Source organism: Phyllobates terribilis, unplaced genomic scaffold (genome assembly GCF_046119375.1).
Source record: "Phyllobates terribilis strain yellow unplaced genomic scaffold, ASM4611937v1 Scaffold_8__6_contigs__length_399053987, whole genome shotgun sequence".
Classification (NCBI taxonomy): Eukaryota; Metazoa; Chordata; class Amphibia; order Anura; family Dendrobatidae; genus Phyllobates; species Phyllobates terribilis.
Window position 1 is genome coordinate 322,547,576 of NW_027362768.1, and position 25,842 is coordinate 322,573,417.

A 25,842-nucleotide genomic window follows, 5' to 3' on the forward strand; every position below is an offset into this window, starting at 1 on the left:
AGAAAAGACAGCCGGACCACCCTATTTTGGAAACACTGGATGAACATCTAACGTGTATGGGGGTCCACATGTTCCGCTAAAATGTGGCAAAATTTACACAAAAATTTCAGACGTATATAAAATTTCTCCAGGAGGGTAATTGAATTTGGTTTGTGCAAAAAGAAAAGAAACATATAAAGTAGATTGAAAAAAGGCGCAAATTAAAAGAAAAAAATTGGCGCAATTCAAAAATAGGTTAAAAACACCAAAAAAATGACAAAAAAAAATGCAATAATGAAGCGGACCCTTGGTGATTTAAAGAGGATCATGGGGTTACAAATTACAGAAGGTCCTACCGGCTCTGCCACTGTATATCGGGGCATCCTACTGAGTGACCCGAGGAGTGCCAATGGAAAGGATCAGCGGCATACTGAGCTAGCAGCAGACACGGCGGCCACGATATATGCTACATATGGCGGCACATAGTATCGTATGAGCTTTATTCCAAGAGGGAAATCCTAGAACTAAAAGGACGGAAAGATCAGAGGAGGTCAACGGACAACTCTTTCTCTTCTCCTTGTGGAAACATTGAGCCATCAGATTTGGAGCGCGGTCATGAAGATGCATTTTGGCTCACGTTCGGGGGCCAGTGATGTGTCTGCGACCAGACTCCTGACTAGTGTTGAGCATTCAGATACTGAAATATCGACCGATATTCGCGGTATCGGAGTTCCGATACTTTTAGAATATCGAATTCCGCGCTCTGCAGTGTCTCTGAAGGGTGACAAGCTGGATGGCAGCGCTCAGCTTACTGTACTTGTCATTTAGTGTTAAAGGATTTATTTAAAAAAATAATAGTGTTTTCATGCACCGTCTCTTTAAAAAGCCGGCCGGCAATTCAGCAGCGGTACCCGACAATTTAGAATGGAAAGAATAGAGAATCACACATAGATTAGATAGATAGAAACATGTCAGTCACATATATAAGAAGTACAGTGACAGTGTTGATTACTGTACTTGTCATTTAGTGTTAAAATAAAGGATTTATTAAAAAAAAAAAAAATTGGCGTGGGGTTCCCCGTAATTTTAGTCTCTAGCGGAGGTTAAGCCTGGGAAGGGGGTAATACCCACGGAGCTTCCCAGGCTACTAATATCAGCCCCCAGCTGAATACCTAGCCTTTACTAGCTATTAAAATGGGGGACCCCAAAAAAATGACGTGGGGTCCCCCCTATTTTAATAGTTAGCTCTACCTGAATAAAAATAAATGGGGGAGACTAGCTGAAAAAAAAATTAAACGGGCGGAATGAAAAAAAAGTTGGGTCGCTTTGGGCAACAAGGACATTTTGTGCCCATTCCAAAAATTATTATAAATTATTACATTTTGGCATATGTAAACAAAAACCAAAAAAATACTGCAATGGAAAAAGTTTTCATTTTTCTGATGCAATAACCTGACTGGTAATAGAAGCACTTTTCCTAGTTTTGATCATTCTTGCAGGAGCCCAGAGGTTTAATCTTGTGAGCGTGCCGGTCCCCACCCTCTCAACCTTGCAGACTGGAGATTGAGTATTTGCACATTACTGCCACCTGCTGTCAAAAAAGGGTACCATCTAAAACGTTTTCACCTAAAACAAAATAAAACAGGCTACCACTTAAAATAGACTTAAAAACAGTTGCAAATTTTTAAAAAAAAAAAAAAAAAAAAAAAAAAAGGTGCAATAATGAATGGAAATTAAAACACTTGCCCCCATACTATGCGATGACCTGTATTGTTTTGGTTTTTTTTTGGACCTTTTATTTTGATCATCCATCTTTAGAAGAGGTCACCAATATCAGTGAGTATCGCACTTCCCGCACCCCTACTCACTGATCGGCCGATAGAAGAAGTCGCCGGAGGAGATCTTTCAGCACAGAGGACACTTACTGCGCGTTCGGAAGAAGAATGGATGGTAGTTGCTCTCATTTTTGATGGAAGGAAAGGGGACAATTTTCACAAAATAATCGGTTTCAAACTTCAGGTTCATAAATGGCTGAGTCTCCATAACCTGTAAAGAAAAAAAAACAATTCAGACAAAAAAATATGTATATATTATGAAGACCACAATATTAACTCCAGCTACGACAACCATGCAAAACCTTCTAATTATATTTTATCTGCTCTAGTCTTAAAGGAAACCAGTAGTCCAATCTGTGGACAGCACGGTATAGATAAGGAGAAGTCGAGAAGAATGATATATACCGTAGGTTTCTTGGAAAATATTCAGTACTTTATTCTTTAAAATCCCTGGTGTTTGTATACATAAGTCCAGTGGGTGGTCCTACTAGTGATTGACTCTGCATTCACCGTCATAGTATGGGACCGCCCACTGGACTCATGCATACAAACACCAGGGATTTCAATGAATAAAAAACAAGTTTTACTGAAACTTTTCCCATAAAAATGTCTATCAGTCTGATCAGCTCTTTAACATCCTGCCTGCAGATCAAATATAATTTTCAACATGACAGGATCCCCAGGGGTTGCCCAGTGATAACAAGTTGTCACAGGAAAACGATGACCGATTGATGGGTGTCTGACCACCAGGACCCGCATCAACCAGCTGAATGTGGAATTTTTATCCCTGTTACTAAACGGAGCGGCAATGTGCATGCTCGACCGCTATTCCATTCATTCTATACCTGGCTGCTGGAAAAAGCAGGTTGAGCATGCGCAGTGGGCTAAATAACGTGAGGTTGAGCAGCGCACTTGGCTAAATAAAATAAGGTTGGGCATGTGCACTGGGTTAAATAAAGTGAGGTTGAGCATGTGCACTAGGCTAAATAAGGTGTGGTTAATCATGTGCACTGGGCTAAATAAAAAGCAGGTAGAGCATGAGCACATGGCTAAATAAAGCGAGGTTGAGCATGCACACTGGGCTAAATAAAGCACAGGTCGGGCATGTGTACTGGGCTAAATAAAGCAAGGTTGAGAATGAGCACTGGGCTAAATAAAGCAAGGTTGAGCATGCACACTGGGCTAAATAAAAGGCAGCTAGAACATGCCCACTGCCGCTCCATTCTAACATGGATAAAAGTTTCCCGTTATGCCGATCGGTACCAGCAGTTAGACACTCACCGATCAATACGATATCACCTACCCTGTGGATAGCTTATAACTTGTTGTTACAGGACAATCCCTTTAATACTTGCATTAGTTAGCCCAAATATCAACAAGCAGGTTAATGAGCCAAGCAGAACCACAACCTAGTCGCACTACTACACCGTCCACTTCCTCTATATCTAGTGCACCAGTATAAGATCCATCAACAGCACTCGCTACTTGCTGACTGTTCCCATGTAACACTCTATTTGTAAATACTCGTTTGGCTACAATATTAATCCCGCGGTTCATCCGGCACACCACACACTCAGATGAAGGATGGGACAGGGTTTTACTTCACGTACAACTTTTTTAAAACTGGAATTCAGCTGCTTCGGGTCCTTGAGCACCATCTGCTGACACATTCGCCCCTCGGATTTCAGCTCCTCAAGAATAATGCGAAAACCTTTCAGATATTCGATGCCTGGAAAATACAACAATCACTTTTTCCTTTCCTTCAAACAAAAGATTTTTTTTTTTTTATTTGCTTGAATGCTATAAGTATATAACCGTTGTTACAGATGAGTTCACCGTAGATGACCAAACACAGAGGATTGCCAGAGCTGCAACTGTTTAATATCCCCCTGCTGCAAAGTAACAGACACAGCCCGAACTTGGCCAAAGTTTCACAAAGTTTGATTCACACTCTACTTTAGTGCTATGCAGTCTCTCCCGGCACCATGAACAATGTCAGCTCTGCGCTCTGCTCCCAAGGTATAGATTGTGCTGCGTCTTGGACGACATTCAACAATTCCAGTTTGGCTTTTCGTCGCTGACAGGAGAATAGAGCAGCTGTTTTATCAGGCAGAGCACAAAATCCAGCAGTTTGCATCTCTATATCACAGCCGAAGATCTGCCCTCCCATCAGCTGATCGCTGCTCATTTAATCAAATCGACCACGGCCAATAACCAACTCATGATCGGCAGGTGTTTAATGGCCTGTTAGACCCAAATGGCCTGTTAGACCCAAATTCTAAGTTAAAACGCTCGGTCTGTGAGCACAGATTATAATGAAGATGATGTGCTGCCGAGAATAATTATATTATTGCCAGCACGAACGATCCAATCATCTAACGTATGAATGTTTTGCTTATTTGTAGGGTCATCGCTGCCATATTTACACAAGCCGATAATCGGGAATCGAGATTTATAACCATTGCTCGATCAAGATTATCAGCTCGTCTGAGAGAGTGCTGTGTACATAAAATAGACTGCGATTCCTCAATTTTGATGGGCAAAGAAATCAAAATGCATGTCTATTTGGGCAGGAGAGATACAATTACGCATCATGGAAAAAAAATTGAGAAATAATAATATTGATAAATTAAAAGAGGTTGTCCACTACGTTATTACTGATGACCTACCCTTAAGATAGGTCATCAATGTCTGATCGGTAGTGGTCCAACACCCGGCACCCCCGACGATCAGCTGCTCATGGTGGCGGCCGGAAATGCTCAATAGTGGAGCTGCTCCATCTTCTCCTATTCAAGTCAATAGGAGGTGGATGTGCAGTACCCTTCTGCGACCACTACCAGAAGATGGAGCAGCTCCGCTATTGAGCTTTTCTAGCCGGCGACCGCAGCCACCCAGGACAGCTAATCGGCGGAGGGGGTTCCAGGTGTCGGACCCCGGCTGATCAGACATTGATGACCTATCCTAAGGATAATAAACTATACACATACGCGCGTGCACGCATATATACATATGTATGACCCTTGGACCTACCTGTGGCACTGGGTGTCCACATAACCGATATGGCCACCTGCTCATTGCATGCGTATTGACTGATGGTTATATTCTGCATATCGGCAATCAGGTGCTTCCCTCCAGAATTAATGGTGCAGTCTGATAGGAGAAAATGTATAATTTGTATGATTCGCTATGTACCAAAACCATCTGATCCAAAACATATGTGCTAAATTCCAGAATACAAGGCTTGTGATGCAGTTTTCTTACAAAGCCCGGCTTCACACATCCTTGTTTCGGACTTCGGGCCGCAGTTCTCCTGACCCCAAAGTTGAGGGTCTCATGTATGACTATGAGGCTGTCAGGTTGAAGTCAGGAGACCCGTGGCCGGTAACAAGAAGTGTGCAACTGGCCTACATCTTCTCTAATGCACAATTTAGTAACGCCATATCCCAACAAGAAAAATACACAAAAAAATGACATATGTTTATGGTGTGATCTCCAGCCCTATTCCTGGGGGTGATCCATATCTACTACAGCTGCTCGTCACATATGGTCTGTAAAACATCCACTTTTCATTTTTCCATCTCATTATCATTTTATGAGACACAACTTGTGGCAGCTTGTTGGAAAACTTCCTTGCACATGGTATATATGATGCTTGTGCCAATAAACACGTAAACCTTTATTAGCCTATCCTACTGCTAAAAGGGTAAAAGAAGGATTCACATCTTGAGTATTCATGGCAAATCCAATAAATACACCACAGATGCCCAATAGATGAGGATCCAACCACAGGGACCCCTAACTATCAAGAGAATGGGGGACACGTGACTCCCTTATGCTAATTCATAGCATCCACCAATGGCCACTTACCACACTGGAATAAAGGGAGAGGCGGCAATTTTAGAAAACATTGATTTACGTTATAGTAACTCCACTTCCAAGTTTTGCATGTAACACTTACTGTCGTATCGGAATGTGACATTGGGCTGTCCATTGTTCTTATTTAAAGAAGCGCCCTATGGAGAAAAAAAATAGAATAAGCTTAGCGAATGGTAAGCAAAAAGGTAAACTGCATCAATAAATCAAAACTTTGTATTGCCTAAACCTGTCTAAATGTATATGTAGTGTAGTTTAAGTGTGTTCATATATTCACCGATTGCAGTCTTCCCCAGTTTCCAGCACCGCTCTCATCTGGGTCACAACTTCTATCCCAACTCGCCGAATCACACTGGACTCGATGTGCGAGCTGGAAGTTGGTTTTAGGCCAGGGTCACGCGATCGTTTTCCTCTCAACTGACTCTGATCAGCAAAGTCGGACCGATTTTCTCAGAGTATCATACCCCTGATCACACCTCCTGATCAGTTTTACAGTCGTCAGCACGAGCCCTTACAATTTAAGTCTATGTAGAGTCAGAACGAGGCCCCATAGCCTCACATTGTAAATGTGACTTCTGGCGCACACATAGACCCCAGTGTAAGCCTACGAGTTGGAATAGCTGTCACATGACCCAGAAGAGGACCTGAGCAACGCGGAAAACTGGGGACGATGGCGATTACACTACATATACCCAGGTTTAGGCATTTTTTTTGTCTGTTTACAGCTTGCTGTCTTGGAGACCGACCACCACTGCTAGACGGCAGAACCTGCACAGTGCTTACAAGCTCTTTTCTATGAAGCTTATAAGCACTGTTCTGTAGCTGTCCAGGATCACTGGAGCGCACTTTTACCTCCTAACCCGGCCAGCTTCAGAAGACTACTTAAAAGAGAGCCAGCAGCGGTGGTCGGTCTCTTAGGCAACGACCTGTAAACAAAAGAAAACTTAATATCTCAAGAATGGCTGCAAATTCGAATTGCAAAAGTGATGATTTTTACAAGCACTATGTCACAATATTCATCTTTGAAGATGAGAATAACCCTTTAAATGATAGCCATTTAAATTATTGAGCAACCATCTACTATATAATTGTCTTATTCTGTCTGTCTGTCCTGGAAATCCCGCGTCGCTCATTGGTCCGGCAGCGGCCAATCAGCGCTGCGGGATTTCTGAAAAAAGATGGCGGCCGTTAGCGGCTCATCTGACGGACGGAGGTCAGTGGCGATGCAGCGGGGAGATGAGCGGCGCTAGCAGCACAACTACCCCGACCGGTGCCGCTGACCTCCATGCGGCTAACGTCGGAAGATCAGCGGCTTGGCCTGCTGATCTCCCGACAGTAAGTGTGAACGGAGGACCGGGGAGAGGCGCCGCCGGTCGGGAAGCTTCTGCTGCGAGCAGCCGCTCATCTCCCAGCTTCTCGCAGCAGAAGGAGCCGCACAGGCAGCGCCGCTCCCCGGTCCTCGCTAATACGGAGCCGCACAAGCAGCGCCGCTCCCGGGCCCACACTAATATGACGCTGATTGGTCGCGGTGGCCGGCCGCGACCAATCAGCGAGATGGGCGGCAAATTTAAACGCCGCTCTGCTGATTAATCGCGGCCGGCCACAGCGACCAATCAGCGAGATTGGCGCTAAATTTAAACACCGCTTTGCTGATTGGTCGCGGCCGCCGGCGACCGCTACCAATCAGCGATTTTGGCGCCAAATTTAAACACCCCTCTGCTCATTGGTCCCGGCCGCCGGCTGGCCGAGACCAATCAACGAGATTGCCGCCAAATTTAAACAACGCTCTGCTGATTGGCGATAAAATCGACCAAATTTAAACAAGCTCTCCGGTCCTCACTAACACAGTTCGCTGATTGGTCGCGGCCGCCACCCGCGACCAATCAGCGATTTTGGCGCCAAATTTAAACAACGTTCTGCTGATTGCGCCCGGTCGGCCGCATACATATTCTAGAATACCCGATGCGTTAGAATCGGGCCACCATCTAGTGTTATTTATATATGGCAAGGCCCAGACCACCGAAGAGTGGGCTGCTGTTACTTGGTTCATAGAGGTCGATGGGGGTGGGGAGGAGGTGTAATAAACATGTATTCATCTGTTTACCATGAAGAGTAAGGCACACCCGGCCATGTAAGGCCACAATAGCCATTTTAAGTACATGACCCCCGTAATGTTTTAGTACCTCATTAGTACATATGCCAGCTTTACTGCTCAGGTCACAATCTTCAGAGAGGAGCTGAGCCTAATTAATACCGACTGGACCCATTCAACAGAAATAAAAAAATATACATAAAACAAGTTAACCAACTTTAACTGAAAAAGTTTTTAAAAGCATTTAAAAGTTGTAAATAAAGTTGCTCAAAAGTTTTGAGTCATTGTACAAAACAGTGGCTTCTCTTCTTTCTTTCGCCTATCTGGTAAGATATAGAAGACATATAAAGGACCGCAACTAAAAGCCACAACAAGGATGTGATTGTTCTCTGGGAGTATTTTGTATACAGAGAGGTTACAAGCCACCTATTATATAGGAGCTAAACACACAAACCAAAAAAAAAGATCTTGCGGCCAGCTTTATCCAGGGGATCTGTATAGGATTATGTGCCCCGGGCGATATTAGTGCAGAGCCATCTGTTTAACCATATAACAGAAACTTCCTCTAGTGTCCTCGAATTAACACGAAAATAGCAGGCTAGGAGTGTCCTCATGCTTAGGGAGATCTGCACACGGCTGCCTCATGGTGTCCTAATCATGCCTCCCTATCCGCAACATAAAGGGGGGCTCCGATTTAGAGAACACATTTTTTAAAATAACCTATTAGGACACCGAGTAAGAGTCTCACATGCCAGAGCTCCATCGGTTAGGGTATTTTTGCACTGCAAACATTTCGGCTACTGAAAATCAATCTTATATATCTTGATGAGTTTGCAGAAATTTTGGCAATAAATGAGCCATATGGAAAAGTACATTTAAGGGCACAGTCAGATGACCGTATAAATCGAACAGAAATTGGAAAACAATGCTCGGACTGGCCGTCGGCTCTCCCCACCAGAGTGGACAGCTGCATAGAAATACATGAAGCTGACACGCTCAGGTCAGGATAGCCGCAGACCAGTCCGTGCACTGAGTTCCTATCTCGCTCTGAATTATGCGGCTGTCTGACTGCGCCCTTAACAGAACTTTCTACTAGAATTTTTTTTTATTTAAACCTATTACATGCACTGATTCTGGATCAGATTTTCTTTTTCTTCTGTGGCCCTCCTTTCCAAAGTTATGCCCCTTGGTAATAATGCTGCAAATTTTCCCTTTAACCAACTGGGCGTGGACCACAGAACTAGGCGTTTGCTTTTTCTTCTTTAATACAACCGCACCCACAGAGAAGTTTGTGGTCCACGCCCAGTTGGTTAAAGGGAAAAATTTGCACCATTATTACCAAGGGGTATTAACTTTGAGAACGAGGAGCACAGAAGAAAAAGAAAATCTGCTCTGGAATCATTGGAGGTTATCAGTTTAAATTAAACAATTCCAGTGAAAAATCCTTTTTAAAGGCTACACATGGGATCTGCATTTCTAGAGGACAAAGCAAGTTCTTCCTTTACATAGACAGATCATTGATTTGAAAGGGAACCAAACATGTAATGTTTTATTTCCCCTGCGGTGGCGCTGCAGGGGAATTGAACAGTTGCTGAATTCCTCCACAGATCACCGCTGATTGCTGGTGGTCCCTGCAGAAGGATCCCACCTGAACATATTTTATGGGACTTTTCCAAACTAGACAATTCTTTTAACTTCACATGAATGGGAATGAGCAACGGTACCAGGTAACCCTCGTACGGAGGAGCCACTGAGCCTAATCAAAAGCGGCACTCTGGCTGAGCAAAGTCGCCTTGGGTCTTTCTTTGAGGAGTTTCTTGAAGGGTTCCCAATGTACAATAATGTATAATGATATATTAGAATGTAATAATATCTAATAAATATGCAGTTTGTTCCCATACCAAGAGCTAAAAAGTTTTACTTCGGGCCAAAAGTTTTCACTTGCTATATATTTTTTCACTACTTTGTGGAATAGTAAACCCACTTTACAAGAAAAATTCGCTTTTCCTTTGGGAAACAAATATTCGAGCATAGAAGAAAACTTCTCCATATACATTGAATTATTAGAAAATAGCCGATGAGTGCAGGGCTGAGCTTTAAGGCACATGATCTCCGAAATGACAGATGACCTACAAACTCATACCCCATAGATAAAGCACCTTTCAGTAGCCGGGGCTATCGAATGACTACAAAGTCATAGGATGATATAATCCAAACATCACTGGGCCCGGCTGTCAACAGTCCGACAGGGGGAAAGGAAATACATCACTTTCTATCAGGTGAAATTCTTGTCTATAGACTCACATAGTAAAGGGGTTTTACAGTTTCTAAAACCCCCAACTGCAGTTTTGTTTTTTTCTAAAACAAACTGAGCATTACTCATCCTCCCCAGGTCCAATGCAGAGTCTCCTCCACTGTACCTAGTGTCTTTTATGGTCTAGAGCCAATCAGTGAGCTCAACAGCTCATGCTGTCTACTCAGTCAGAGCCCAATGATTGGCTGCAGCACTGTCGATGTGATGTCAGCGCTGCAGATAGTAACAGAATCAAAGCGCTGCACAGGGCCCTGGGAGGGACGAGTAAAGCAGACAATGAAAAAACATGTTAAAATATTTGCACACGCATATATCCATCCATTTAGTGACATGGTATGGGTTTCTGGCACCCGGAGGAAGGCAAGTCTTATTCCTCCTAACTCCGTAATGCCACCACCTTGAGTACCCCCTAAAAAAATAATAATGACAACTGTGTGCCATTATCTGCAAAAAAAAAAAAAGGTTTATACTTGCACCCCTAAGAGCCCCTGTGATCCCCCCCTTCGCCACTTAATATATTATAGTAAAGAGATTTAGAGGATAGGTCATCAATATTTCATTAGTATGGTGCCTGAGTTTCAACCTTCACCAGTTGTGACCCTACAGCAAGTGCAGCATGTACAGTCATTATATCCAGGCATAGCGCCCCATGTGCGGTTGTGGCCTTTCTTGGTGCTGCAGCTCAGTTTTATTCAAGGGGATTGAACACAGCCGCAGTAAATGGCGCAGCCGCAGTACATTGCGCAGCTGCAGTACATGGCGCAGCCGCAGTACATGGCGCAGCCATAACTGTATGTATGGCACTGTATCGGGGTAAACAACGTGGGGGACGCAGCCCCTACATTCAGTCAATTCCTGGGGATGCCAGGAGTCGGACCACCCCTTGGCTGTATGCATATGTAGCACCCTGAGGATTCGGCTGCTACAGGGGTATTGCACCTCAACCCAGAGGTGTGGTATTCCACTCCCGGGTAAGGATGGAGTGTGGAACTGAGCTTAGTAGGCTGCATGCACTAGATACATCCCATTTCCGGGGGACAGAACTACGGTACTCCCACCAGTAAATGTGCAGGTACGACAGCGTCTGTCCCTGGCTGGAGTGGGAGGGGGGTGGAACATCCCAGTAGTGTAGGGGCAGATAGGGGGAGTAGTCTGGGTAAAGCTAGGAGCTCATTGGGTGCTGGTCACCTGGGCTCACACATAGAGGGAGTATATAAGGTGGGCACCATCTTAGATCAGGGTCAGTCTGTCAGAGAGCCTGAGGAGCAGCTGAGCAGAGGAGCTCAGCCAGGAGGGCTGACAGGGAGCTGTGGCTCCGGCTGGGCCCAGCTCCAGGGCTGAGCCTGCAGTGAAGCAGAGGAGAGAGGAAGAGAAGAAGGACCCAGAGAAAGAGTCAGAAGGAACCCTAAGAACCTAGTCTTAAACCAAAAAGGGTGAAGGGTTGGCGGACACGGGTACCGGAACCCGAACTGGTGGAGGCCACTAATCCTCAGCCAGAAACCGGAGGTCGTGGTCAAGATTTGCCACGACCCTCACCAAATCCACCAGAATGGCACACCAAGCATAGGGTCAGGGAACCCAGAGGAGGTTTGACCACCAAGAGACCCGAGGGAGCCGGCCAAAGGTGGATCCCTGGTGGGAACGGCCAGGAGGAAGAGAGAGAGACAGGGAAGCTCAGGACCATGCTCCGGACTGCCTGGGGGTTAGCCGAGTCCAGGACCTGGTGGACGCAGCACGGCTCGGGTGGTCACTCAAGGCCAGAGTGACTAAAAGCAACATCAGTGAGTAAAAACCCTGAAACTGCATCTCCTGACTCTGCCTCTCCTTCCTGCATCATCACAACCCCCATCATCCACACCTGCTGCCCTGAGGCCATACCCCTCCCGTTGGGGGTTATACCATCACTGCTGCACATATACCACCGGCCTCAGCGGACTGCTCTGCAGCGGCGGCTTCAAAGCCGCACTCAACGGGTGGCGTAGTCGACACTTAACAACATCTACTGCCATAGACTGCCACTTAGTTTGACACCCTGGGCACGCACCGGGTCACCGCCACAAGGACTACTACCCCCATACAGATCCGGCTCCGGGTATCCCTTGAACATGGCCCAGGGGGCGCGTCAACTTTTGGCGTAGTCGGCAGGATAACGTGCCCGCAACCACCGGGTACTGCGTGCCTGAAGAAAAGTTCGCATTTACCTCAAAAAGAAGTCTCCCGCCGATTCCGGAGGGTCCCCGCCATCGGACGCCATCTCGGATCGGTTCCCGCCGTTTGCCCGCCATCTGCAGTCTTTTTCCCGCCATCCACAGAGTTTCCCGCCATCTGAGAAGATTTCCCGCCTTGGCAGAGCGGACGCCATTATGGGCGTGCCAGAGGGTGGCAAGAGGCCACCTCCCATCGTGGGCCAGGACCAAGAATGGCGCCAAAAACGAAGACCGCCCCCACCAGCAGAGACTGTGATGCTTGAGATGTCCATCAGTGTGAGAGAACTGCCCCTGGAGCTGACAATCACCAAGTTGCCCCGGAACCACCCTGAATGGGGGCGGAGAGAGAACAAAAGAGAGAAGATGGGAGCAGCCTGGAGGAGTCTGGAGAAGCCGTACCCGGAGATGGAGGGAGAGGCAGGCAGCACCGACCCAGTGGTCAGGAGCCTGTTGCAAGCGACAACCCCAGAAGGCCTGGTGGAGATCCTGGCGCAGCTCCCCAGAGATCGGGAGCATGCACGGACCGCACTGGAGGGCTTGGCTCAGAGGATGGCCCGAGTGCAGCGAGACGTACTGGCCGCATGGAGCAGAGAGATGGCCCAGCAGGCTGGAACCCGCCAGCGAAGCACACCACCCGCAACGAGGAGCACGCCTGCCCCTGAAGAGGATGCAGAAGGGACGGAGGCCGGAGACGACGCCACAGAGGGAGCTGAAGATACGGAGGCAAGTAAAGGGGACGTCACTACCCCAAGCCCGGCCACCGTAAGCCTACCCCCGCTCCCCGTCGCAGAGCCCGAAATCCCACCGATCGTGCCCGTTGCCGCTCCGCTACCGCTCCAGACTAGGCCTCAAGCAGGAGCCGCGGCCACGCCTCTTGTGACGTCACGCGCCTCAATCCTGAGCGCGGCCAAGCAGGAGACGCCACCGGCCTGGTCGCAAGGCCGAGTGCCCCCGGGCGCCGCAGTACCAACAGCGCCCTCTACCTCTGCCGAGCCACCGGCCTGGTCGCAAAGTCAAGTACACCCGGGCGCCGCCATCTTCACGGTGCCCTTCACCTTCAGGGTGCCCCAGGCCTGGTCGCAAGGCCTGGTGAACCCGGGCGCCGCCACCACCACGCGCCCTCAACTTTCACTGTGCCGCACCTGGGTGAGGACTTGTTGGCCCAGCATACTTGCCCGGATGGGCAGCCCTTTGTGTGGCCGCCGGAGTTCGTCAATCCCCGACTCCGGAGGGAACGGCCTCTGGATGAGCCCCTGATCCCGGCTCCGGCGCCCGCCAAGATCACCCCACTCTCGTTAGAGGAGGCGCAGTTCGCGTGGGACCCCACTGGAGAAGACCTCATCGGGTTCACCCAAGAGACCCGGGCGGCCGCAGCCCAGCGTGCAGAGTGCTGCCGGCAGCAGTTAGAGGTCTTCGACAGAGAGAGGAGAGAGAGACGGGTCCGCGAGGAGCGGCTGCAAGTAAAGAGTGCAGAACAAAAGAGCCGGACCCGAAGGAACCCCCGTGCAGCCCACGGTCCCCGTGCCACCGGGACTGTAATTAAATTCCAACTGCAGCACGGTTGGGGCTTCATCAGAGATCATCACACCCCCGGCGACGTCTTCGTGACCAGAAGAGATGTCGAGTCCCACCTACCGGAGGGACACAGAGGTCGTGACCTGTACCTGGGTGACGAGGTCACCTTCACCCGGCACCAATGTGCCAAAGGACCCTATGCCCTTCATGTACACCGGCTGACAGAGAAAGAGCTGAGGTGTCAGGAGGAGCAAGAGGACCCGGACGGGTCTGAAGGGTACACGGAGGAAGCATCAGGAGGACGTCGCCACTGATGTACAGTAGGAGCACTGTAAAATAGTTACCCGTGAGGGTACAGGAACTGTTACCATTATAGTCCCCGTTGGGACCAGCAAATTAAACTGTTACAACTGCTGCTAATTTAAATATGTTCCCCGTTGGGACAAGTGTGAACTTAAACCCGTGTGTCCCCTATCCCTTAACAGGCTGAGGACTGTGAACAGCCATTCCTTTTCCCCACTGGCCGAGGACTGAGAGCGGCCACCTCCCCTTGTATATAGTTGCGCTTTCTAAGGCGCCCCCTACCGGTTTTATAGGAAACTGTTGTTTTTTCTACAAGAGACTGTTGCACTTTACCCGGTCACAAGTTGCACCGTGGCCGGAGGAACAAGAATGTTTATAATGAAAAGTTTTTATATGAAGAGTTATTGCTGCTGATAATATATATAGTGTTTTATATGTTTATGATGTTTTGAAAAAAAATTGTATGTTTTTGGATGTTTGTTCTTTTACAGCCCGAGGACGTGCTGTGATTTACCAGGGGGGAATGTAGCACCCTGAGGATTCGGCTGCTACAGGGGTATTGCACCTCAACCCAGAGGTGTGGTATTCCACTCCCGGGTAAGGATGGAGTGTGGAACTGAGCTTAGTAGGCTGCATGCACTACATACATCCCATTTCCGGGGGACAGAACTACGGTACTCCCACCAGTAAATGTGCAGGTACGACAGCGTCTGTCCCTGGCTGGAGTGGGAGGGGGGTGGAACATCCCAGTAGTGTAGGGGCAGATAGGGGGAGTAGTCTGGGTAAAGCTAGGAGCTCATTGGGTGCTGGTCACCTGGGCTCACACATAGAGGGAGTATATAAGGTGGGCACCATCTTAGATCAGGGTCAGTCTGTCAGAGAGCCTGAGGAGCAGCTGAGCAGAGGAGCTCAGCCAGGAGGGCTGACAGGGAGCTGTGGCTCTGGCTGGGCCCAGCTCCAGGGCTGAGCCTGCAGTGAAGCAGAGGAGAGAGGAAGAGAAGAAGGACCCAGAGAAAGAGTCAGAAGGAACCCTAAGAACCTAGTCTTAAACCAAAAAGGGTGAAGGGTTGGCGGACACGGGTACCGGAACCCGAACTGGTGGAGGCCACTAATCCTCAGCCAGGAACCGGAGGTCGTGGTCAAGATTTGCCACGACCCTCACCAAATCCACCAGAATGGCACACCAAGCATAGGGTCAGGGAACCCAGAGGAGGTTTGACCACCAAGAGACCCGAGGGAGCCGGCCAAAGGTGGATCCCTGGTGGGAACGGCCAGGAGGAAGAGAGAGAGACAGGGAAGCTCAGGACCATGCTCCGGACTGCCTGGGGGTTAGCCGAGTCCAGGACCTGGTGGACGCAGCACGGCTCGGGTGGTCACTCAAGGCCAGAGTGACTAAAAGCAACATCAGTGAGTAAAAACCCTGAAACTGCATCTCCTGACTCTGCCTCTCCTTCCTGCATCATCACAACCCCCATCATCCACACCTGCTGCCCTGAGGCCATACCCCTCCCGTTGGGGGTTATACCATCACTGCTGCACATATACCACCGGCCTCAGCGGACTGCTCTGCAGCGGCGGCTTCAAAGCCGCACTCAACGGGTGGCGTAGTCGACACTTAACAACATCTACTGCCATAGACTGCCACTTAGTTTGACACCCTGGGCACGCACCGGGTCACCGCCACAAGGACTACTACCCCCATACAGATCCGGCTCCGGGTATCCCTTGAACATGGCCCAGGGGGCGCGTCAACTTTTGGCGTAGTCGGCAGGATAACGTGCCCGCAACCACCGGGTACTGCGTGCCTGAAGAAAAGTTCGCATTTACCTCAAAAAGAAGTCTCCCGCCGATTCCGGAGGGTCCCCGCCATCGGACGCCATCTCGGATCGGTTCCCGCCGTTTGCCCGCCATCTGCAGTCTTTTTCCCGCCATCCACAGAGTTTCCCGCCATCTGAGAAGATTTCCCGCCTTGGCAGAGCGGACGCCATTATGGGCGTGCCAGAGGGTGGCAAGAGGCCACCTCCCATCGTGGGCCAGGACCAAGAATGGCGCCAAAAACGAAGACCGCCCCCACCAGCAGAGACTGTGATGCTTGAGATGTCCATCAGTGTGAGAGAACTGCCCCTGGAGCTGACAATCACCAAGTTGCCCCGGAACCACCCTGAATGGGGGCGGAGAGAGAACAAAAGAGAGAAGATGGGAGCAGCCTGGAGGAGTCTGGAGAAGCCGTACCCGGAGATGGAGGGAGAGGCAGGCAGCACCGACCCAGTGGTCAGGAGCCTGTTGCAAGCGACAACCCCAGAAGGCCTGGTGGAGATCCTGGCGCAGCTCCCCAGAGATCGGGAGCATGCACGGACCGCACTGGAGGGCTTGGCTCAGAGGATGGCCCGAGTGCAGCGAGACGTACTGGCCGCATGGAGCAGAGAGATGGCCCAGCAGGCTGGAACCCGCCAGCGAAGCACACCACCCGCAACGAGGAGCACGCCTGCCCCTGAAGAGGATGCAGAAGGGACGGAGGCCGGAGACGACGCCACAGAGGGAGCTGAAGATACGGAGGCAAGTAAAGGGGACGTCACTACCCCAAGCCCGGCCACCGTAAGCCTACCCCCGCTCCCCGTCGCAGAGCCCGAAATCCCACCGATCGTGCCCGTTGCCGCTCCGCTACCGCTCCAGACTAGGCCTCAAGCAGGAGCCGCGGCCACGCCTCTTGTGACGTCACGCGCCTCAATCCTGAGCGCGGCCAAGCAGGAGACGCCACCGGCCTGGTCGCAAGGCCGAGTGCCCCCGGGCGCCGCAGTACCAACAGCGCCCTCTACCTCTGCCGAGCCACCGGCCTGGTCGCAAAGTCAAGTACACCCGGGCGCCGCCATCTTCACGGTGCCCTTCACCTTCAGGGTGCCCCAGGCCTGGTCGCAAGGCCTGGTGAACCCGGGCGCCGCCACCACCACGCGCCCTCAACTTTCACTGTGCCGCACCTGGGTGAGGACTTGTTGGCCCAGCATACTTGCCCGGATGGGCAGCCCTTTGTGTGGCCGCCGGAGTTCGTCAATCCCCGACTCCGGAGGGAACGGCCTCTGGATGAGCCCCTGATCCCGGCTCCGGCGCCCGCCAAGATCACCCCACTCTCGTTAGAGGAGGCGCAGTTCGCGTGGGACCCCACTGGAGAAGACCTCATCGGGTTCACCCAAGAGACCCGGGCGGCCGCAGCCCAGCGTGCAGAGTGCTGCCGGCAGCAGTTAGAGGTCTTCGACAGAGAGAGGAGAGAGAGACGGGTCCGCGAGGAGCGGCTGCAAGTAAAGAGTGCAGAACAAAAGAGCCGGACCCGAAGGAACCCCCGTGCAGCCCACGGTCCCCGTGCCACCGGGACTGTAATTAAATTCCAACTGCAGCACGGTTGGGGCTTCATCAGAGATCATCACACCCCCGGCGACGTCTTCGTGACCAGAAGAGATGTCGAGTCCCACCTACCGGAGGGACACAGAGGTCGTGACCTGTACCTGGGTGACGAGGTCACCTTCACCCGGCACCAATGTGCCAAAGGACCCTATGCCCTTCATGTACACCGGCTGACAGAGAAAGAGCTGAGGTGTCAGGAGGAGCAAGAGGACCCGGACGGGTCTGAAGGGTACACGGAGGAAGCATCAGGAGGACGTCGCCACTGATGTACAGTAGGAGCACTGTAAAATAGTTACCCGTGAGGGTACAGGAACTGTTACCATTATAGTCCCCGTTGGGACCAGCAAATTAAACTGTTACAACTGCTGCTAATTTAAATATGTTCCCCGTTGGGACAAGTGTGAACTTAAACCCGTGTGTCCCCTATCCCTTAACAGGCTGAGGACTGTGAACAGCCATTCCTTTTCCCCACTGGCCGAGGACTGAGAGCGGCCACCTCCCCTTGTATATAGTTGCGCTTTCTAAGGCGCCCCCTACCGGTTTTATAGGAAACTGTTGTTTTTTCTACAAGAGACTGTTGCACTTTACCCGGTCACAAGTTGCACCGTGGCCGGAGGAACAAGAATGTTTATAATGAAAAGTTTTTATATGAAGAGTTATTGCTGCTGATAATATATATAGTGTTTTATATGTTTATGATGTTTTGAAAAAAAATTGTATGTTTTTGGATGTTTGTTCTTTTACAGCCCGAGGACGTGCTGTGATTTACCAGGGGGGAATGTAGCACCCTGAGGATTCGGCTGCTACAGGGGTATTGCACCTCAACCCAGAGGTGTGGTATTCCACTCCCGGGTAAGGATGGAGTGTGGAACTGAGCTTAGTAGGCTGCATGCACTACATACATCCCATTTCCGGGGGACAGAACTACGGTACTCCCACCAGTAAATGTGCAGGTACGACAGCGTCTGTCCCTGGCTGGAGTGGGAGGGGGGTGGAACATCCCAGTAGTGTAGGGGCAGATAGGGGGAGTAGTCTGGGTAAAGCTAGGAGCTCATTGGGTGCTGGTCACCTGGGCTCACACATAGAGGGAGTATATAAGGTGGGCACCATCTTAGATCAGGGTCAGTCTGTCAGAGAGCCTGAGGAGCAGCTGAGCAGAGGAGCTCAGCCAGGAGGGCTGACAGGGAGCTGTGGCTCTGGCTGGGCCCAGCTCCAGGGCTGAGCCTGCAGTGAAGCAGAGGAGAGAGGAAGAGAAGAAGGACCCAGAGAAAGAGTCAGAAGGAACCCTAAGAACCTAGTCTTAAACCAAAAAGGGTGAAGGGTTGGCGGACACGGGTACCGGAACCCGAACTGGTGGAGGCCACTAATCCTCAGCCAGGAACCGGAGGTCGTGGTCAAGATTTGCCACGACCCTCACCAAATCCACCAGAATGGCACACCAAGCATAGGGTCAGGGAACCCAGAGGAGGTTTGACCACCAAGAGACCCGAGGGAGCCGGCCAAAGGTGGATCCCTGGTGGGAACGGCCAGGAGGAAGAGAGAGAGACAGGGAAGCTCAGGACCATGCTCCGGACTGCCTGGGGGTTAGCCGAGTCCAGGACCTGGTGGACGCAGCACGGCTCGGGTGGTCACTCAAGGCCAGAGTGACTAAAAGCAACATCAGTGAGTAAAAACCCTGAAACTGCATCTCCTGACTCTGCCTCTCCTTCCTGCATCATCACAACCCCCATCATCCACACCAGCTGCCCTGAGGCCATACCCCTCCCGTTGGGGGTTATACCATCACTGCTGCACATATACCACCGGCCTCAGCGGACTGCTCTGCAGCGGCGGCTTCAAAGCCGCACTCAACGGGTGGCGTAGTCGACACTTAACAACATCTACTGCCATAGACTGCCACTTAGTTTGACACCCTGGGCACGGACCGGGTCACCGCCACAAGGACTACTACCCCCATACAGATCCGGCTCCGGGTATCCCTTGAACATGGCCCAGGGGGCGCGTCACATACACCTTATACAAGCTATTAGAGACCGGTTATATTAACGCCAATTCAGTGTCGTGCTAATATGAGACACAAGGATAACATTTGGCGTCTTGAGTACTTGTGTACTTAGGGTAAGTTGTGCTGTCTTGGCACGATAACTTGTCTGCGTGACAAAGAGTGTTTGTGAAAAGGGGAGTAAAATTAACCACTTCAGGTCTGGACTGGCCCTCATCACTCTGGAATCTGTGACCGATTCCACATTCCCTTGCAGCAAGGAAAGAGTGATAAATTCCAAGGCTGCTCGAGATGAGAAATGTCTGAACAAACACGCGTGCGTTCATCCCATGTGCGTGCAAAGGAAGCCATCGCCACGACATACAGATGTTATCACGGGTTCTCAGCGGCACAATGCCGCACACAGGTGCAGGTAACAAGGGCCAGTGCACGGGGCGCGACTTCAAAAGGGAAAACAAACTCTGACATCGTCGTGTGCGTGCAAGCACGGGAAAACACTTGTTTCACTTTATGTCACATTTAAAGCGGCTTATAGTCATAATCTTAAGAAAGTCGAAGAAAAAAAGTTAGTTGAAGGAGAAAAGAGACAGACAGTCTTCATTCTTCTCCTACTGTAACCTGAGAAATCTGCCAGGTATGACATTCAGCAGATTCGTGGAACTTTTAGAAGAGGTCAGTATAGACCCATTTATTTATTACAAGTACCCCTCCCAGCTGACCTATGGGTAAGGTGCATACATATAAGGCTGGCCGTAGACATTAACTACATCACACCCCCATACACGTGCACACTTGTTTCTATGGAGAAAGAGAGGAATAAGCCACCGCCAGGCATCTCTCATGGCCGCTGTTCTCCCTTGAAAACAAAGGATCAGGCATATTGAAATGAAATATGCCTGATTCTTATTTCTCCTAACAGAGGAAAATCAAGACACATTAGGTGGTGGTCAACTGGTGCCGTCAACATTAATCTGATATGTGTATGAAGTTTGCATGTGGTCGGCATGGGGAAAGGGGAGTCAAGGCTCCCATGCCCATTAGATGAAAGTTGATTAAACCCACTGGTGTGGCCACCAATCATCTGATAGGGATGAGTCGGGAGGCCCCCATACACGACAGATAAAAGACATCGAAAAACTTGAGCAAGTTCAGAGAAGAGCTACCAGGATGGTGAGAGGACTGTAAACTATGTCAGACGAGAAACGGTTAAAGGATCTGGGACTGTTTAGCTTGCAAAAAAGAAGGCTAAGAGGAGACTTAATAGTGGTCTACAAATATCTGAAGGCATGTCACAGTGTAGAGCATACATGTCAAACTCCAGCCAGTGGGCCAAATCTGGCCCACAGGGTGGTTTTATTTGGCCTGCAACACTAGAACCACCACCCCTATATGCGGCCATTATTCTGTATGGAGGACTTTGTGAGGCCCATTATACTGTATACTGATTGGCCCAAGACTTTGCCCAAGTTTTTCATTTTGGCCCTCTGTGTGTTTGTGTTGAACATCCCTGGTGTAGAGGAATCCATCCTTATTCTCATTTGCACATGGAAACATGAGAAGTGATGGAATGAAACTGAAAGGGAGGAGACACAGATTAGATATTAGAGAAAACTTTTTGACAGTGAGGGTGATCAATGAGTGGAACAGGCGGCCACGAGAGGTGGCGAGTTCCCCTTCAATGGAAGTCTTCATACAGAGGCTGGACAGACATCTGTCTGAGATGGTTTAGTAACTCCTGCATTGAGGAGGGGGTTGGACACGATGACCCTGGAGGTCCCCTCCAACTCTAACATTCGATGATGGCAGTGGAGAGAAGGATGGGACAGATGGAATTTCGACCCCCAGTCCTTTAGTTTTCATGGATATTAGCTGCTGCAAGAGGTGTATGGCACAGGTCTTTTTTTTTCTCTCCACATAGAAAACATATTGTCCCTCAGCTAAGATGAGCGCTAATAAGAATGGGAGAGTCAGGAGAGATAGTGGTCTGCTGAATAAAACTTTAGCCAACAGTCTTCCTATGTGTATGCTTAGCTTAACAAACACTGCCAGAAACCTCCATTAGATCAATATAATCAGGCATATTGAATACCAACTGCCCAACCCATCTCTTCCCCCAACATGTGAAGCCCTCATGCACATTAGAATGTCGGTTGTTTCAACACTCTCTTTAGTGCACAGGAATTACTATGGGCAACAATGACACACTTACTATTTGGGCGCAGTCAGACAGCTGTATAAATCGGACACAGATTCAACCCCAGTGCACAGACTGACCGGCGGCTCTCCGGACCCGAGCGTGACAGTTTCATGTATTTAGTATGTGGTCGTCAAATTCGGGTCGGGAGAGTCGTTGTCAGTCCATGCATCTCGGTCTGATTTATACGACCGTCTGACTGCGCCCTTAAGAGTCCTCAACAAGGAGCCATTTGTAATGGAACTACAAATTCTGTGCAGCGGGGATCACAAGATTTTACCACTGGTATTTTTTACTATTGGCCCTTTTGAACCGTAACAATTTGCATGATTGCGGTATTGTAGTAATAACGGGTTGTCTGTATATGTTGCCTGACCTCAAAGTTCCCGTATTGGGGCAGTGCGGAGTTGTGTGCCAATGGCAAAAATATCTAAGTGGTCAAAATTCATGTTAATGTCCCAAGTTACTTTTTTTTTCCTCCATAAAGCAATAAAGCTGTGGTGACCGGTGGATTTATGGCAAAGGCCACCCAGCAAAATTCTGTGTGTAGCCCTAACTTTGCCTTGTCTGCCTTGAATACTCGAACAGCCCCCTATACAATATAGATTGTAGTAGGAAGAACAACTATTCGGCCAGCAACTATCTCTCGCTTTGCCCGGCGCTCCTGTGATCCCTATGGAGAGCCACTGCCAGACTCCTCTGGCGGCAGTTTATGGCTAGTGATGAGGGAGCAAGCTCGTTTAACCCTTTCGCCGAGCACGCTCGCGTGCTTTCCGAGTATCTTCGGCGTGCTGTTAGACAGTCTCAACACATTTGAGGATTCCCTAACAAACAGGCAATCTCTGCATGTGTTGAGGCGGTCTAACAGCTGTAAATCATGCAGAGCAGGGACTTGAACATAATATACGAGCACGCTGAAGATACTTGGAAAGCACTCGAGCATGCTCGGTGAAAGGGTTAAACGAGCATGCTCGCTCATCACTACTTATAGCCCTTTCACACTGCATTCTTCCCCGTTCAGTGGTCCTGTCACGGCTTACGTCCAAAACCCCCGAAAAACGAGAATCCGACGGGGCCATTGACTATTTATTTTTTATTTATTTATTTTACTCACTTATATAGTGCCATTAATACCACAGACATTATCGGCACTGACCCCAATGGGGCTCTCAATCTAGATTCCCTATCAGGACGTCTTTGGAGTTTGGGAGGAAACCCACGCAAACACGGGGAGAAGATACAAGCTCCTCGCAGATGTTGTCCTTGGTGGGATTTGAACCCAGGACTCCAGTGCTGCAAGGCGGCAGTGCTAACCACTGAGCCACAATGCTAACCACTGAGCCACCGTGCTGCCATAATTGTGTATACAACAACTGGAGGAGGACACCCAGACGCATTGACATAATCAATGGCCCGTCGGTGTATATGCCCGAATCCCATTTTGACGGGTGTTTGGAAGCAAGCCTCGGACCACTGAACATGGGGAAGAACACAAAGTGAATGGGGCCTTATGTCACAGAAAACAAAAAGGATCAACAGTCTGAAATCAAAACATGCCGGATTCTTATCTCTCCCCCGACATCATCTGTCAGAGTCGGGTGCCCCCATTTCAGCTGAGCCTGCCGATATTAGGGAGTTTGGCTGACAGTCTAATGTGTACGATGGCCTTTAAAGGTGTCTGTACATCTAGTGCTATACATCCATAATTAGAGGATTTTTTAAATTATTTTTTATTTTCACAGGGGAAGCATGTTTCATCCATAAAAAAACAACATATGCCACAGAACCCCAGCAACGCCTTTTAAACCTGCATGTGATTCTGCAATGCGGCACACTACAGCTCACTATACGAGCACCCTAAATAAGGGGCACTTCAGTTTTTCCACTCTAACAACTGATTCTTTTTAATCTTTTATATCCTTTAGAAGAAGAAAAAGAATGATCCCCTTCAAGTGGGTTTTCATAATAGATCCCTGATGTGTGTTTCTTTACGTCAGTTGTCTGTCTCTGATTGAAGGACTTCTGGTCTTCATTTCCTCAGTAGGGCTGTATATAAATTTTAACATACATGGTGATCAGGTGCTCTGCGGTATGTAGGCCGAGCTTAATGGGTCTAAGGGCACACGCACAGGGCAGTGGTGGGTACACAGCATACAGTCCGTCCCAGAGTCATTACTGCTAAAATTGCAAATCTTACACATGCCTTACTTATCGATCCGGAGCAGAAATCCAAGGCTACACTTGGAGTTCTGCTGTGGATGTGCTGCAGCTTTGCAGTAGACAAGCACAAGGATTAGCCCCATTGTTATTCCGCTGCCAATATTCAAAACACGTGTGAACAAACCCCTAAGCGTTACTTAAAAGGGAGCATACCAAGGATAGGGTAGAACGTCCTGATCTCAGCAGGTTTGTCCGCTGGGACCCTTAACAATCTTGTGAACAGACCTCAGAAGAGCCACATTTGAATAAAGCAGAGGTCGAGCATGCATAACCACGCATCACTTATTCTCTATGGGATTGCCAGAGATCACTGCGGACAACTTCGGAATAGGATATAAACCCTTTAAAGTGGCTATGCAAGTTAGATGAATATTGGACACATCCAGGCATTTTGGAAGGACCAGCCAACCATTGTGTTTAAGGGTGTCTCGACTCTTCCCAAACAACAAATACTGAAAAGGAGGGTCGAGCATGTCAAATGTCAACATGCCTGATCCTTTTGTTCTCACATGAGACAAGGGGAGCCAGTGAGAGGCAAGGGGGAGCCAGTGAGAGGCAAGGGGGAGCCAGTGAGAGGCAATGGGGAGCCAGTGAGAGGCAAGGGGGAGCCAGTGGGAGGCATGGGGGAGCCAGTGGGAGGCATGGGGGAGCCAGTGAGAGGCATGGGGGAGCCAGTGAGAGGCATGGGGGAGCCAGTGGGAGGCATGGGGGAGCCAGTGGGAGGCATGGGGGAGCCAGTGAGAGGCATGGGGGAGCCAGTGGGAGGCATGGGGGAGCCAGTGGGAGGCAAGGGGGAGCCAGTGGGAGGCAAGGGGGAGCCAGTGGGAGGCAAGGGGGAGCCAGTGGGAGGCAAGGGGGAGCCAGTGAGAGGCAAGGGGGAGCCAGTGAGAGGCAAGGGGGAGCCAGTGAGAGGCAAGGGGGAGCCAGTGAGAGGCATGGGGGAGCCAGTGAGAGGCATGGGGGAGCCAGTGAGAGGCATGGGGGAGCCAGTGGGAGGCATGGGGGAGCCAGTGGGAGGCAAGGGGGAGCCAGTGGGAGGCAAGGGGGAGCCAGTGGGAGGCAAGGGGGAGCCAGTGGGAGGCAAGGGGGAGCCAGTGGGAGGCAAGGGGGAGCCAGTGAGAGGCAAGGGGGAGCCAGTGGGAGGCAAGGGGGAGCCAGTGGGAGGCAAGGGGGAGCCAGTGGGAGGCAAGGGGGAGCCAGTGGGAGGCAAGGGGGAGCCAGTGGGAGGCAAGGGGGAGCCAGTGAGAGGCAAGGGGGAGCCAGTGGGAGGCAAGGGGGAGCCAGTGGGAGGCAAGGGGGAGCCAGTGGGAGGCAAGGGGGAGCCAGTGGGAGGCAAGGGGGAGCCAGTGGGAGGCAAGGGGGGGACAGAGGGAGGCAAGATGGAGGCAAGCGGGAGGCAAGAGAGGCATTTTTTGCAAAGGTCGGGCGTGCAAGTGTATTGAGACGTTGGGAAAAATAGGTTTCATTCAAATAAGAAATTGGCTAACAGGTACCTACAGCATATGGCCACCAATATACTAAATGTTATCATACTGATTATCTTGCGGAAGCTCAGTCTGCAGAAACACCCCATTAAACAGCAAAACTAGTGCATCGCTACAGGATGGGACATCAAGTAATGAACATAAGTTGCAAATTTACTATCCGACCATACTGTGAGTGGAATGCAGCCCACACCAACAGTTTGAGACAATTATGTTTTTCCGGTCCCTTTCATGTATAGAGGGGATATGACTGCTATCTCGCCTAACAATGGTCTCAAAGCCCCTCTGGCTTTATTGCCTAATAAATAGCTTTTGGTCTCCACACCAGTGAACACCTGCACCAACACCTCCAGTGCTTCAGAAAGTTTACACAAAGTTCAAAGGCAGTTTACAAGGATTGGGAAGTGGTGCTTTACTGTACACAGCGT

At 49.8% G+C, this 25,842-nt stretch overlaps 1 protein-coding gene across 2 annotated transcripts in view; it reads right to left on the minus strand.

The window, feature by feature from the left end:
• The window catches only part of IL17RD (interleukin 17 receptor D), a 79,579-nt gene that overhangs the window by 12,673 nt on the left and 41,064 nt on the right, over positions 1 to 25,842 (minus strand). For both annotated transcript variants that reach the window (XM_073644611.1, XM_073644612.1), the window contains exons 2-5: positions 5,773 to 5,827; positions 4,845 to 4,964; positions 3,425 to 3,543; positions 1,905 to 2,025 (exon numbers count right to left, since the gene is read on the minus strand). In XM_073644611.1, the coding sequence (XP_073500712.1) occupies positions 1,905 to 2,025; positions 3,425 to 3,543; positions 4,845 to 4,964; positions 5,773 to 5,827 (415 nt within the window). The remainder of the gene's footprint in view (positions 1 to 1,904; positions 2,026 to 3,424; positions 3,544 to 4,844; positions 4,965 to 5,772; positions 5,828 to 25,842) is intronic.